Here is a 15198-nt window from a genome sequence, read left to right on the forward strand (position 1 = left end):
TGCCTTTCAAACTTCAGTGCTGGGCCCCTGGGCGCTGATCCAGTGTACCCTGCTGTTAGATATGTCCAGTGCTCCGGCTCATTCACCAGCACATATCAGATCACACCTGCAGAGCAAACGCAAGCAAACCAGCCCCTTGGCAACAAGCCAGGCCCGTCATAGATGTCACAGGAGTACGTTGAGCAGGAGTCGCCCACACTGTTGGGTGGCTCCACCTCGCTGAAGACATCACAGCCCCCGTGCTGGAGGTAGAAGGTGATTGGAGCATAGCTAAGAATACACTACTACACTACACTGAAGAAACACAAGTCACACACTTCAGACTATGAAAATAAACACTTTTATGATTTTAATTTTCACCATGTGTTGTACTGCGTGTGTACATGTGTCTGCATGTGTCTAATGTAGGCACGGTCACGGTCACACTCCATAATCAGATGAGATGGAGGCAGGGAGTAGTCTGACCCCTATCTCATTCACACACTGTCAACCATCACAAGGTCATCTTTACTGATTACACTTTATCATGTGACGTACACACACACTGCTGTCAGGTGGAGGGGCGGGGCTTGTCCGGCTGCAGACAGAGCAGAGATGTCTGTCATGTCGTCTCAACTCCGATAGCTCTGTCCCTGTCGCACTCTGATATCATGCAGCTTGTTGGAGCACACACACACAGACATGACATGACACATCAGAACGACTGAAAACAATCCTTGGGCATATCCGTCAGACCTCTCCGTGTGGAGTTTGCATGCGTTCTCTGGCTCCTCCACAGCTCAGCGACATGCAGGTTAGGTTAGCTGGAGACTCTAGATTACCTAAAGGCGTAAGTGTGAATGGTCATCTCTATAAATATACTATATATGTGATATTTATGTTCATGTACCCTGCTGCTATCTGACAAAAGATACAGAAGTATCACCAGACTACAGAGCAGCGTCTTACCTCAGACTGTGAGACTCCTGAACTCATCCTCAACACTCCACCATGAATAATTTTATTTTATTTTGGTTTTGTCCTGGTTATCATTTATAAATTAGTCTATATGTTTTTTCATTTGATGTAGGTCAGGGAATTACAACAGAAATCATGTATTTAATTAACCTTGAATCTTGAATATATACATATATTGTATATCTGCCATGGACCAACCCCTTCACCAGGATTCTTTATTTTTCTACCAATAAAACCACGATTTACATAATCCCAGTATAGCATTTATATAATTTTCCTTAACCTTTACAGGTCATATACTTATTCTTGACACATTTATAACTCTGAGATCCAGCTCAGTTCAATTTATGTAAAGCTCTCTTCCGTGATGAAATTAAATGTGGCTTCTAATTTGAATACTAATCTTTATCCCATCTGCTAAATAAATACTGACCGTCTCTTCCCTGAGACGTAGAGGTAAGTTTATACCTATAACCTCTGAACTTACCCAAACACAAGAGGGCAGCATTGTGACGTGTGTGAAAAGGAGAAAGGCTCGACCTCTCCAGCTGGGAAGGATTTTCAAACCCATGAAAAAATAAGACAAACTCTGCATTAATTCTTGTACAGTGCCACATCATGTGTGGCATGTCACTGCAGGATTTTAATCATTCAAAATTCAGTACTTAAAGGGGCACTATGAAAGTTTTGGAGAAGAAATTCAAGCTGAGAATTTTAATATTTACAATATTAATGAGGTAATAATAGAAACTTTGAAACATTTATTTTTCCATAAGTGACTAAACAAGCTGTTCTCAGAGGAAAATAAGGTCCCAGAACACTGTTTGAGGCTTGAAAGATGGCAGGGTCCGCCACATATAAACAACGTATGTTTATTCAGTCATGAAAACAAAGACAGTTTGTTTATTTATTTATTTTTTTGTTTAGGCAGAATCAGCCAATGAAGATCTTTCTCTTCTGGTTAAAATTCCCTCCACAAAACCACATAGTGCCCCTTTAATTGACATTTTAATAAGGTTACAAGAAACTTGCTTTGGTGAATTCACAAGAAACAAAACAAAAACCTCAACACATCAAATGACCAGTCAAGCAGTACAAAATTTTAAACTGCAACCAACATGCAACCCTTCCCATAGGGATGCTATCAGCACCATGAGGTCAAAGCAGAGAAGTTCCCCCTCTGTTGAACATGTTGATCGTCACAACTTGTCCCTGTTCAGCTCCGGTGTTTCCACCCTGTCAGCTGTTTGAGGGCATTGCCCTGGTGATTACTTTTTCAATTTACACACCAATGATGAGCCCGCTCAATGCACCGTTAGTTTCATCTCTGTGACGCTGCACTGTCTCATTTGTGGAGGTGAACTGACCTGACCTGGGGTGCAGCAGGTGTCTGACGCAGTGGAGGATGGAGAGGCGGGTGCTGCAGGAGCAATCATGACACACTGGCCCTGTGGGGACACAGACGGAGCTGCCGCTGAGGCTGTAATGAATTTAATTGGTGTGTTGGACCGTTGCTAGCTGTCAGCAGCTTGTTAATACATCTGCAGCGCCGGGAATTGATAACAAATTGTTGTCACAGTTTGATCTGCTGATATGAACCAACAGCATTCAGTCCTGATCCTGGTTTTACACGACAGCTGACTGTTGACTCATTCATAAATAACTAACAGTGTTATAATTTACAGTGTTATTGTTAACTGTTGGAGATTTCACACATTCATAGATTTACTGGATTACTGAGCAGCTCCTTTCCTCGGGCTGTGAGACTCCTCCATTCATTGTCCACACTCAGCTGTATAAAATAGTTTGTTTTGTTTTTGTTTCTCTTATTTAGCATAAAGCGACTTGAACTCAGTTTCGTTTTTCGTTTGTTGTATTAGAAGACCCTTGTTTTCTGAGGAGAGGAGCTTTAGGTGTCATGGTTAACAGTAGTGAGTCATTCTGTGTTCGCTCAATGAGCAATGCAACCTGGGACACGCTGGAGATGACATGCTGAATCCAGAGCAGCTTAGCAATTATAAATGCACATGGGGACAGTGATTATCTGTGGAACACCTTCAGTATTGTGAAATGAGTGTTGCAGCCTGGAGACCTGCTCCAACAGATCTGATCCCTGCAGGAGAGACTCACCGAGGCTGCAGACGGAGCAGCTCACCAAAATTCATCACATGTGACTAAACGAATGTCAGAGTTGACCTGTACTTTTCATTGTAGAGATTAAAAGATTAAGAAAAATGTGTTGCGCTACAATTACTTTGGGCATACTCACTAAGATTAAGATTAAGATTAAGATTAAGATTGTCTTTATTTATCCCACAAGGGGGAAATTCACATGTTACAACAGCTGGAGATGCAACAGTACAAGTAAGAATCAGAAAAATATGCATAGAAGTATTTAATAGAAAATAAAGAGAAAAACACAAGATATTTACAAAAAACAATAAGATATTTACAAAAGCAAACACTTACAAAATATTATGTCATGACAGACATGAAACTTGGCTGAACAAGAAATGGTAGTATTCAATACTGTAAATGGTAAATGGTCTGCATTTATATAGCGCTTTTCCAGTCCTCTCGGACAGCTCAAAGCGCTTTACAACACATGCCACAATCACCCATTCACACACACATTCATACACTGATGCCGGAGGCTGCCATGCAAGGCGCCAGCTGCTCATCAGGAGCAATTTGGGGTTCAGTATCTTGCTCAAGGATACTTCGACATGTAACTAGGGGGAGCCGGGATTCGAACCAGTGACCTTCCGATTACTAGACGACCTGCTCTACCTCCTGAGCTACAGCCGTGCAACAACAACCAATTTTATAGAATACCTTGAAACCTGTATACCACTGCAACCTTAGTTGTTACTTGAGAGTTATGTTGTAACTTATCTCGTGCACCACAGTATGTCATATAAGTGCTGCTTTGTAGGCAACTGGACGTGTTTCAGTTCCTTGAAGACGTTTCAGCTCTCATCCAGGAGGCTTCTTCAGTTCTAACTAACTGGAGGGGAGTTGCAGGCTTTTAAACTCTGTGTGGGAGTGTCCTTACAGAGTCATTAAGGACACGTGAGCTCTGAGTGTCAGAGTCTTTAGGGCCACTTGTGGGTCGTTGACCCAACCTGCCTTCATGTGTTGTTGCAAGTATTGATCTGTGTGTAGGTTTTCTGTACACCTCAATGTTGAAGCTTCTGTCTCCTTCAATGTGTACTGCACAGTCCAAGAAGGGCAGACTGTCTCCTCTGACATCTTCCAGTGTGGACTTGATGTTCTTGTCCACAGCATTTATATGTTCTTCTGTAAAGGCTTCCACTTCCCTTGTTCTGATTGTGACCCAGGTGTTGTCCACACACCTGAACCAGTGGCTAGGAGCAGTTCCTGTGAAGGTAATCAAGGTTCTGCTCTCAACTTCCACCATGTAGAGGGTGGCCACTGTAGGGGACACTGTGAGTCCATGGCACAGCCGTGCTTCTGTCTGTAGAAACCTTCACTGTACTGGAAGTAGGTGGTCATCAGACAGAGGTCCAGTAAGGCACAAATGTGTTCTGCGGAAGTTGGTTCTGCAGGGCAGAGTGCTGTCCTGTAGCAGCCGTTTCTTCACCGTATTAAACTGAAACACGTCCAGTTGCCTACGATACAGCACTCACGATTAACATGACCTGGATGACAGAACCTTCGTAGTATGTCAGACTAAGCTTCTCTCTGTCTTTAGGCTTCACAGTTTGTGGGTCACTCTAAACTTCATTAAAAGTATGTATGCTGACTGGGCGGTAACAGATTTCCCTCACATCAGCCACATTACCAGGTGTTCATCAGTGTGAATTGTGATCCATCACTTCTCCTCCTGTCTGCTCACCAAGAAGCATCAACAGATTAACTCTAATCTAATTTACAGCAGCTAATCTGACTCTGCTGTGAGGCTGCAGTCCAATCTCACCAGCATCAACTCTAGCAGTGCGCACCGGGAGCTCGGAGCACCAGGGTTGTTGTTTGTATCGCTAGCACAAGAGCTTCATACCAGGACAGGCCTGGGCTACTGTAGGTGGTTAGCATGTTAACTTCAGTCAATATCTATGCAACACAATACATAGATGTCATAATGTCAAATCTGTGTGTAGTGCAGCAGGTCAGCTAAGCATGCAATAATGTCAAATGTGTCCACAGTCATGAACAGTCACATACATGAAGAATAAAGTTTCCAATATTTCTTTTTGATGGAAAGTTTTATAAAGCCCCAGAAATGTATGGAGAAAGATTGCAAGTAGAATATCTTACAAGACATCTCTAATAATTATTAGAATTAGAAATAAGATGTATCTTATAGAATTATACATTTTTAAGTACGTTTTAAGATTGATTTTTAAAATGTATTCTGTTTAAAATCTTCCAAACATGTTTTCTGAACTATCATAAGAAGACTTATGGCTCTGAGCTTTCCATTAATCTGTATGTTTACATTGAACTAAGATGCTCTGGTACCCAGACAGTGTGTGCACGGGTAAAGCGGGTACATTTGGTCAGAACAGGGTCTGTCTCTCCCTCACTGATTTCACAGACATCTCAGTGAAACCATAATAGCTGCCCTGCCGCCTCTCATAAAAGCGCTTGCATTTAACTCATGGGCAGCTTCACTTTACATGTGTTCACTTTGCCATTGTCTTTTAGCAAGATACCCATAAAACCAAACAAAAAAAAATCAACAGAACTCAGGAAGAAGATCATTTAAGGATTGTACCTTTAAGGAACAGCTGCTCTCACTTTCACAGTAGTGAGGATTCTCTGAGCTCCCAGCTGTCACACAGCGAGCTCAGAGTCCAGGTGGCTGATGGGAGCAGGGGAAGCAGCGCTGAGATTAGCTAAGGCTGCCGGGGGATTGTCCTGCTCCTCTCTTAGGTGGAGGTGGAGTCTGATGTCTCACTTTAGCTGTCCACACACTAAGAGGATTTGTTCAGACTGGAAGGGAAATAAATATAGAGGTGGCTCAGACCCAGTTATAAATAAACAGTCAGTTCAGCCAGAAATGACAACTCTGTCACTATCTGCTCAAGTTGGGTAAAGTTTCGTAGTCCACAAAACATTTCTTAATCTTCACAGCAAAACTGCTCTGCAACATTCTCCCAAACGGCTGAAGTAGCTGGAGACTTGTTATATAACAACTAATGGGCTAAAATGGGCGTACCCCAAGTCTCCAGAAGCCCCAAAGTCCCAAATTGATTTGGAAAGACTACTATTATTATTTTATTACTGAGCCATTCTCCTGGTAGATAGACACTGAAGTTTGGTTGCTAACATTTTGGAGATTAAGATATGACTAGTTTACATATCAGTTAGTGATGCTGAGCAGTGAAATAACATCTGAAGTTAACTATGATCATTTAATATCCAAAACCAGGATATAGCTTGTTTCCTGTCATGACATTGATATACTGTGTCACTAAGATCTAGTGTGCCCACTCACGCTGGCTGATTTTCAGGTACTTAAGTTCAAAGACATAGACAATGATTATTTCCTCCCTCCTCTCCTCCCTCCTCCTCCACCTCCACCTCCTCCCCTCCCTTATCCTCTGTTGGGAGGTGGTGCAGAGTGGATGAACAGAAAGAAGATCTCATCCACAGAGATCCACTGTTGTTTGCTCCTGTGACTTGTGTTAGAGGGCAGGATTGAAATCTTTCACAGCAGGATCTATATATCTGGACATGTGTCTTCAGCTCTACTGCCCATCTCATGTTTGATGTGAAGGAGGAAGAACAAAGGATGGGATTCATTCAGAGCTCACCCTGACTTCTCGTCACTAAACTGCATATCATCATCACTCACATCCAGGTAAACTAAGTTCCCACTGTAGATAGTGATAGTCACAGATTGTATGAAAAAAATACTCTGAAGTCCTGAGCTAAACAAGTCACACCGGGTTGAAAATCTAATTTTAGCCAATGTAATCTGGGAGAGGATTTGAGTTAACAGTGCTAAAGAAGAAACGTGCTGAGCTAATGGGACTAAACACAAACAGAAGCTGTTTTACTGTCTGTATACAAAGCCAATGTTGAATCTTACTTTTGACTGGTGTGAATATAAAATGTTATAAGAAAATCAAAACCAGTATGTTCAGTCCAATGGAAAAGTTACTAGTTAGTGCTCTGCCAACCCAATTGCCAGAATAAATGTTGGTGATGTACAGTTCTGCAAACAAGAAACTGAAACAAGTCCAGTTGCCAATGATACAGAACCTAGATTTACCATGACCTGGATGACTAACAAAACCTTATCAACAATGGATATGTTGAAACTTTACATTTCTTTATGTTGCATCTTTATGTTTCTTTGGGTTAATTTTTCTAATTGATGTTGTGATAAAGCTGTGCTTATGATCTGGTTAGGTTTCAGCTAAAAACTACTAAAAATTACAAAACTACTAAATTGGCTTCCCAGCCTTGTCACCTGTAACTCCACCAAAGGAACCCTGCCGCCTCATGATTTGAAAGTCAGGTCATAAACATGACGACACCTATTGCTCAAATATCACAATGCTATGGATGTGATTTTTAAATGTCAGCGTATCAGTGGTTTGCAGAAATGGTAACTTCCAATATTATGCTGGCGACTGCAGGGCCCTGCTCTGGGGAATGGAACCTCTGAAACTTCTGTTTGACACAATATCCAGCCTATACATATTTGAATCGCAAGCAAGCTCCTCTTATCTTTACTGCCTCTGTATGTACAGAAGTGTCTACTTCTTGTGTCTTTTAGCTTATGTATAGGCCTATACTCTTTCTCCTTTGTAAGACTGTATGGCCACCAGGTGTTAAGATAATGAACAAGATGCTTTTTAGTGTAATTTTACCAATTGAGTGGGTGGTTGGTTATGGTAACCACATTCAATACTGCATACTAAGGATTACATTCAGCAATGAAAAGTTTACCGACAATGATCCAGTTTTGTAACTCGCATTTAATGTGACTTCTTTTTAGCAAAATTAAGTAAATAATTAACACCTTGAAAATGTTCCTTGGACTTGGACTGCAGCTCTGCTTATTACCATCCAAACAGCTGACTAACACTTAAAATTAGTAGGCCCTGTCTGGGGAATTGACATGCTTTTGGGGTTAGCTAATAAACACATTTCCAGCTGGACCGAGGCCCAGGTATGATTATTAGAAGTCCTAATTGATTCAAACACATTGGAGTGGCTTGTCTTGGCCATGGTTGTCATGGCTGTGATGGCAGCAGACCTCACAAAGCAGCTCAGAAGGGATCCTTCTCCCAGCTCAGCTGGGAGCTGTTGTCCCCACAGTGAATCCAGGGTTTGTATCAGGGTCTTCTCTCTGTCAGTTAACACAGGACACCCAAAGGGACACTGTCCGTAGGTACCCTTACTACAGTAAATCCTCTAAACTAAGTTGTCTCAGGTGTAAGGAGTAGTGACTCAACAATAAGGTGCTTCTTCTGCTGACCTCCTCTCTCTGTCACTCAGAACGCTAGCTTCCAGACTAGAGGACAAATCCTGTTGAGTCAAGTGGAGCCAGTGCAGGGGTAAAAAACCCCAAAACAAAAGCAGACATTTTGATTTGTCAAACGCAGGTGTCATTAAACATTATTACTTATCGCACTGCATTTGAATAATTGCTGGTTTGGAGCGTCATAAATGTTAATAGTTCGAGTCAAGCCAGTTTTCGTGCTTATTACATCTTCACATGATGCACTGGGGCCCAAAAAGACTTTTTGCCATAAGCTCACCTTGTGAAGAAGCGTCTGTACATCAGTGGGTACATTTTTAGAGCATCACAGCCCCTGCAAAATGAATCATGTCACAGTCATAATTTGAGTGGCTCAAACTGTGACAGGATTCATTTTGGGGATGACATGATTCATTTCAATAAAATTGTATTATCCCCCATTCAAGTTCATGCCGGGCGCTAAACCAAAAGTTAGCTGGCTCGGTGGGCAGAAGTTTCTAGTGCGCATGCTCTATGGGCCACACAACACGGAAGACCCCGGTATTTTCTTACTCGGGAAGTCAAGCTTTTTTGGCTTCAAAGCGCCACTGAGAAGCTTTCATAGGAATGAATGGGGCTCTGCCTCCAACTCTGTGTCAAGATTTAATGTAACGTCCTTGGTTAAACGCCGCCATAGACAATTGTGATTGGTTTGAAGACATGCAGACAAGCGAGAGCACTTTATTCCCTCTGTACCTGAATGAGGAACTGTGGAGGTCTGGCTATGCGTTACTACCCTCACTATGAATATCAGAAACAAGAGGAGTTGCAAGGTGCACCACTGTTGAAGTCACTGCTCACACTCAGAATGTGAGCTCACAGAGTGTGTGCACAGTTTATGTGTTTTAGGAGGCTGACAAGAAAAACAGGGTACTTGATGGTTCTATCTGATAGATATATCATTAATAAATGGTGGATTCAAAGTTAATGCAATCATAGATTTAGAAGAAGAACTGGATTCTGTAGGGAAAGATAGCGCCTATTATATCCAATCAGATTTGCTTGCCTGATGCATACACCAAAAAAGCTATATAGCTTTTCGGTTTACTTCCTGGTTTTGCAGCCCACTGAATGTGCACAGTAGTGTCTCTCCTGCTGGCCCTGCCTGCACTTTGTTTGCACTTTGAGGTGTCCTGTCAACACTTTTATAGACATGTCTTTTATATTGGTGCTCTAAGGTTCAAGGTTAGTTTATTTATTTATTACAATTCCCCCTGTTAACAAGGGCACTAAAGGAGGTTATGAAACACCAAATGATACAAGCAGTTTCTCATGTTCTCTTTAGAAATCTATCATTTTCAAAATGCTCGTACCATGAAGGAAAAGAGAAAATCACTACAAACAAATGAAAAAATGAACCAGGTAAAACCTGTAAAATGTTGACGTCAACCACAGACCAAAGCCTTCTCATTTGCACTAGTCAAGGGACATGGACTCATGCTTAACACCCGTATTTTTTTGACTGTGTGCTCATTCTGTCCTACTCCATATCTCCAGGATGATGGAGAGCGAGACATCTATAGGTGGGACAGGACTGCTGTCCAGGTGAGTCTCACTAATGACTCTGTGCTTACACTTCAATTTAGAGCCAAAAGGACGTACATTGATACAGTCTGTACTTTGATTATCTGATAAACGATTAAGGTCATTTTGATCTCTGTTCCAAGGTTGTCACACATGATGCACTTTGGAAGGAGCAGTGTTGGCCCTTCCGAGTCCATCCCCAGCAGCCAGAACACAGAGAACATGAGGAGCAGGAGCAGGTGAGCTGTACACCCATCAACCACATCTCACACCCTGGAGGACCACACTGCTGGCAGACAATGGGTGTCAGAAGAAAACCTGAGCAGGCAACAGACAGGGATATTAAAATCTCCCAGAAATCTATTTACTGAGTTGTTAGACATGTGCACTAGTGCCTTCTTTGAGTCTGTACTAACGCAAAACTGTGTCAGTGTTTAGAACATCTGAAAGAGTATTACACTGTTGCTCTTGCATAAAACTGGGCTGTCTCTGCAGTAGACCCAGACGAGTAGATACCTTCAGATAGTCTCTCCTGGAAGACATTCATAGTGTTTTCACACAGCTGCTCGCATAAAAATTGGCAGACGTAGTTGAAACCCTGGCTCATCTCCCAGCTTTCACAGTTGAACGTTCACTGTTTGCAGTGGGTGTAAATGTCTGATCGTCAGTATCAGAAAGTAACAGAAGTTGTCTGACTCATATTCTGCTATTGAGTTCATATATGTCTTGGTCACAAATACATTTTTTTATTTATTTGTTCCTTTCCAGTGATGGTCGGGGGGCACTGGCTGCACAGAACATGAACAACTCTAACAACAACGATGGGTAAGATGATATATGGATGTTCTCACAAGCCCTTAAACACACTACGAAAACAATATACGCTGCTTTTAGGGTAGACGCATCAGCAAAAGCGAATGCACAGATGTAATTGTATGACAGATCTTGACCTCACAGTGGTGTCAGAGTGAAGGTCACAGGGTCACAAGTACTGTTATGCAACATACAGTATATCAGCAGCATTTTTTCAGGTATTCTGTTGATTGCATTATGACAATATCTCGTTACAGCAAACCTGTGTTACAAACTTTAGAGTTTGAGAGATGTTTTACCAAGCAGAGTGATTCAAATAGTCCAATAGGTTGCTCAGCCTGGCTGCTTTGATTGGGACAGTTCCTGGAGTAGTACAGTAAACGCAACACCTGGTGCCTCATTTATAAATCTAGGAAGATTTTTATACATGAGGGCCCTAGGCCCAGTCCCAGTGTCTAACCTCACTGAGTCACCCATCAGTGCGGACGTATGACCCTGATGAGAGTCGGTCCCACAGTGAAACCACCAAGAAGAGGGAGTCCACATGATTCATAGTGTTCATGTTAAAAACAAGGATGACATGAAAAAGCTTGTGAGTCAGTGATGATGCAGTGCTCAGAGCTCTTTGGCTGCTCCTTATTTTAACACCTGCAATGAACATGTAGTACTGCAGTAACCTGACTTTACTGTCTCACAGCGCCCCCCTCAGGTTCTCTGATACTACTGCATGACAACAAGTTGAAAAATATTTACCTCAACTGCCTCTGTTTCTGGATATTTACAGCAAAAAAGATGACAAGAAGGATGATAAGAAAGATGAGAAAAAGGACGAGAAAAAGGATGACAAGAAGGACGACAAGAAAGATGCCAAAAAGGACGAGAAGAAGGATGACAAGAAAGATGACAAAAAAGATGCTAAAAAAGAAGAACCGTAAGTACCACTGTATTCTCAAATGGAAATGTTCTAGATGTCCTGTTCACAGTTTCATATGGATTTGGTATCCTTCGTAACTTTAAAAGTTTCACTCGATTTAAAAAGGTCTTCTGTTGGTTTTAATCTATATATTCGCACAATGGTCAATAATGACTCCACACACCAGAGATATTCAGGAATAAAATTCTGAAGTTGAGTCACAACTCCAACAGTAACATTTAGGTGTCATAGATTTGGAAACAGCTGTAACATCTCAATCTTTTAAACTGTTTTTAATGTATTATTATTTTCAAACAGACAGCAGCAGCCCTAGCTGTAGTATCATAAAAAGTCATTGTAGAGAAAGTTTTCTCACTTCTAAGGCTTGTTGAAGTATCTGCAGTGTACTTGAATTATCATTTTTAAATATATTTAAAATCTATGTACCTGGTGTGATAAAGTTAAAACACGATGACCCAGATCTGTTCAATTATGCAAAAATCACATTTTCATTTGGAAAGACAAATGACTCTAACCTTTGCCCAAAGTTAATCTTTTCTAAACTGGATCATATTAGACAGAAGTGTCCAGAACAAATAGGACAGGACATACTGTAGGTTGACATTCTTTAATACTAATACCAATGTAATACTTGAATCTCAGAACTGATACCAACAACCTTTGACAGTGCCGTATTTTTCTGGGTATGAACATGCTTGTTAACAAAAAAAAACCCTTCCTTTTCTCATTCAGAAAAGAGGTGTGGATCATGGACCCCAACACAGACACATACTACTACTGGCTGTGCGTAATATCCATCCCAGTATTCTACAACCTGATGTTGCTGCCGGCCAGGTCTGACTTCATGGTATTTTGTATTTCCCTCTTTACATTGCTGTTGTTTCGGTGTCATTATCATGGTTTTGCTTCCCTCTAGGGCTTGTTTTAATGAACTGCAGTCTGCAAATACAACACTGTGGATGGTTTTGGATTACCTTTCAGATTTCCTCTACTATCTTGACACGTTTGTGAGAGCCAGGACAGGTTAGTGACACGAAATTTGCTTGTGTGCAGTTTGTGATTACACGTAACTGTGAGTATATGATAATGCTAATCATATTCTAATGTGTCAACAGGTTTTCTGGAGCAAGGACTGCTTGTAAAGGATGAAAAGGTGTTGAAAGAAAAATACATGAAGACACGCCAGTTTAGATTGGACGTCCTGTCGATAGTTCCAACTGATATTATATTCTTCCACATTGGAATCAACAACCCAGAGTGGAGGTTCAACCGTCTCTTTAGGTTAGGCCGACTCTTTGAGTTCTTTGACAGGACTGAAACGCGAACCAATTTCCCCAACATCTTCCGAATTGGTAATCTTGTACTTTACATCATCATCATTATCCACTGGAATGCTTGCCTCTACTTTGCCATCTCCAAAGTGCTTGGCTTTGGCTCAGACACCTGGGTTTATCCAGCCACGAAGAATGCTGACTATGGTCGCCTGGCCAGGCAGTACATCTACTGCTTTTACTGGTCCACTCTTACCCTGACCACTATTGGTGAGACACCACCCCCAGTCCGAGATATTGAATACTTTTTTGTGGTGGCCGACTTTCTCACTGGGGTCCTCATCTTTGCTACAATTGTAGGCAATGTCGGTGCCATGATTTCCAACATGAATGCTGCACGTGTAGAGTTCCAGGCTAAGATTGACTCTATCAAGCAGTACATGCAATTTCGTAAGGTCACTAAAGACCTGGAGGCAAGGGTAGTGAAGTGGTTCGACTACCTGTGGACAGAGGAGAAGACCTGTGATGAGAAGATGGTGCTGAAGAACCTGCCAGACAAATTAAAGGCTGAGATCGCCATCAACGTACATTTAGAGACCCTAAGAAAAGTCCGCATCTTTCAAGACTGTGAAGCAGGTTTGCTTATTGAGTTGGTCCTTAAGCTTCAGCCTCAAGTTTTCAGTCCTGGCGACTACATCTGTAAGAAGGGAGACATTGGCAGGGAAATGTATATCATTAAAGAAGGAAAGCTGGCTGTCGTAGCAGATGATGGAGTTACCCAGTTTGTGGTCCTCAGTGATGGGGCATACTTCGGAGAAATCAGCATCCTCGGTATCAAGGGCAGTAAGGCAGGAAACCGACGAACAGCCAACATCCGAAGTGTGGGCTACTCTGATCTTTTTGCCCTGTCCAAAGACGATCTGATGGAGGCGCTCTTTGAGTACCCTGATGCTAAAGTTGCATTGGAGGAGAAGGGAAGGGCCATCCTGATGAAAGATAATCTCATAGATGAGTCGCTGGTCGCTGCAACTGATGCCAAAGACTTGGAGGATAAGGTTAACAAGGTTGAAGCCAGTTTGGATATCATGACAGCCAAATTTCGAAAGCTGGCAGCCCAGTATGAATCATCTCAGCGTAAACTCAAGCAACGGCTTAGTAATATGTCGAATGAGGTCCGGACCCTCAGTTTCGACAATGAGTAGAGCCTAGCTTGGCACTACTACTGCCAGGCTTAGAGACTTCTCCACTTCAGGACATTTGTTCTGAGGTCATCACACGACACTGTAGGACTCTTTGTACACACAAAATGGCTTATGACTAGCAGATGGACAGTGGCTGTCTCCATTTACCATTCCCATTTACTTATATATGATAAAATAGTAACCTTGCCTTGAAAGTTGACTATTCTCATAAACACAGATATGCATAGGGCTGGGTACCTAAATAATTTATAAGCACCTACTGAACACTGAAAATCTCTGATAGCTTTTACAATTCATTTTGTAATGATATAACAGCTGTTTTTTGTGTGATGCAAATTGAGAAATGTATCCTCACTCTTTATAATTCCAAAAGAATCAGCAAAATGACCTTTAATATAACTACCACTTTCCCTAGATCTTCTAAAAATGTAAAATACAGTCTTCCCCACACACTAGCCCAGATTTTAACATGTACATCTACGTGATAAAATGTATTATACTTTTTCATTTTAATTTCTGATATTTGTAGAATGATTTTTCAAGCAACACTATTACCAGAAGCTGTTTCAAAGACATGTTTGAAATAAACAGTTTTAAAGGACTGTAATCACAAAATAAGCTTTTTGCAGTTCTGAAATGCTTCTGCTGATGATAGAAAATGTTCTGTTGTATTTTATTTTTCAAATGTTCATAATAAAAGTTGCATGAGTTTCATTTCACCATCTATTCAAGGCAGATTTGTCTGTTTCTGTCTATAAGGCAGCAACAGATTAACAGTGAGTCAGCTTAGGAAGTAAACTAATGTAGTGGAAGGTAGTCAAATGTTTCATTTTGTAATGTGTGTAGCAGGTGGGTTTGTTCATTTGTTTGAAGATCTTGCAGAATTAAGTATGTGGACTACCCTCCATTTCCTTTGTATGCTGCTGTAGTCCTGAACACATGCACAAGACGCAACTTCTGTGGGTGTTGGTATACTATAGCCACTGTGGTCAGTGACCT

The 15198-nt window shown here is 41.5% G+C and overlaps 1 protein-coding gene across 1 annotated transcript; it reads left to right on the forward strand.

The window, feature by feature from the left end:
- Nucleotides 1–9155: 9155 nt before the first annotated feature.
- On the forward strand, nt 9156–14199 carry LOC311252983 (cyclic nucleotide-gated channel alpha-3-like; the record flags this gene model as incomplete). The annotated part of the gene is made up of 8 exons (XM_084346646.1): nt 9156–9265; nt 9953–10000; nt 10123–10218; nt 10748–10804; nt 11577–11723; nt 12459–12560; nt 12643–12749; nt 12842–14199. 8 exons carry the CDS (start codon nt 9156–9158, stop codon nt 14197–14199), a joined length of 2025 nt encoding a protein of 674 aa, XP_084202772.1.
- Nucleotides 14200–15198: the final 999 nt, after the last annotated feature.

This window comes from Pagrus pagrus (assembly GCF_965226575.1).
Source record: "Pagrus pagrus genome assembly, chromosome: 24".
Classification (NCBI taxonomy): Eukaryota; Metazoa; Chordata; class Actinopteri; order Spariformes; family Sparidae; genus Pagrus; species Pagrus pagrus.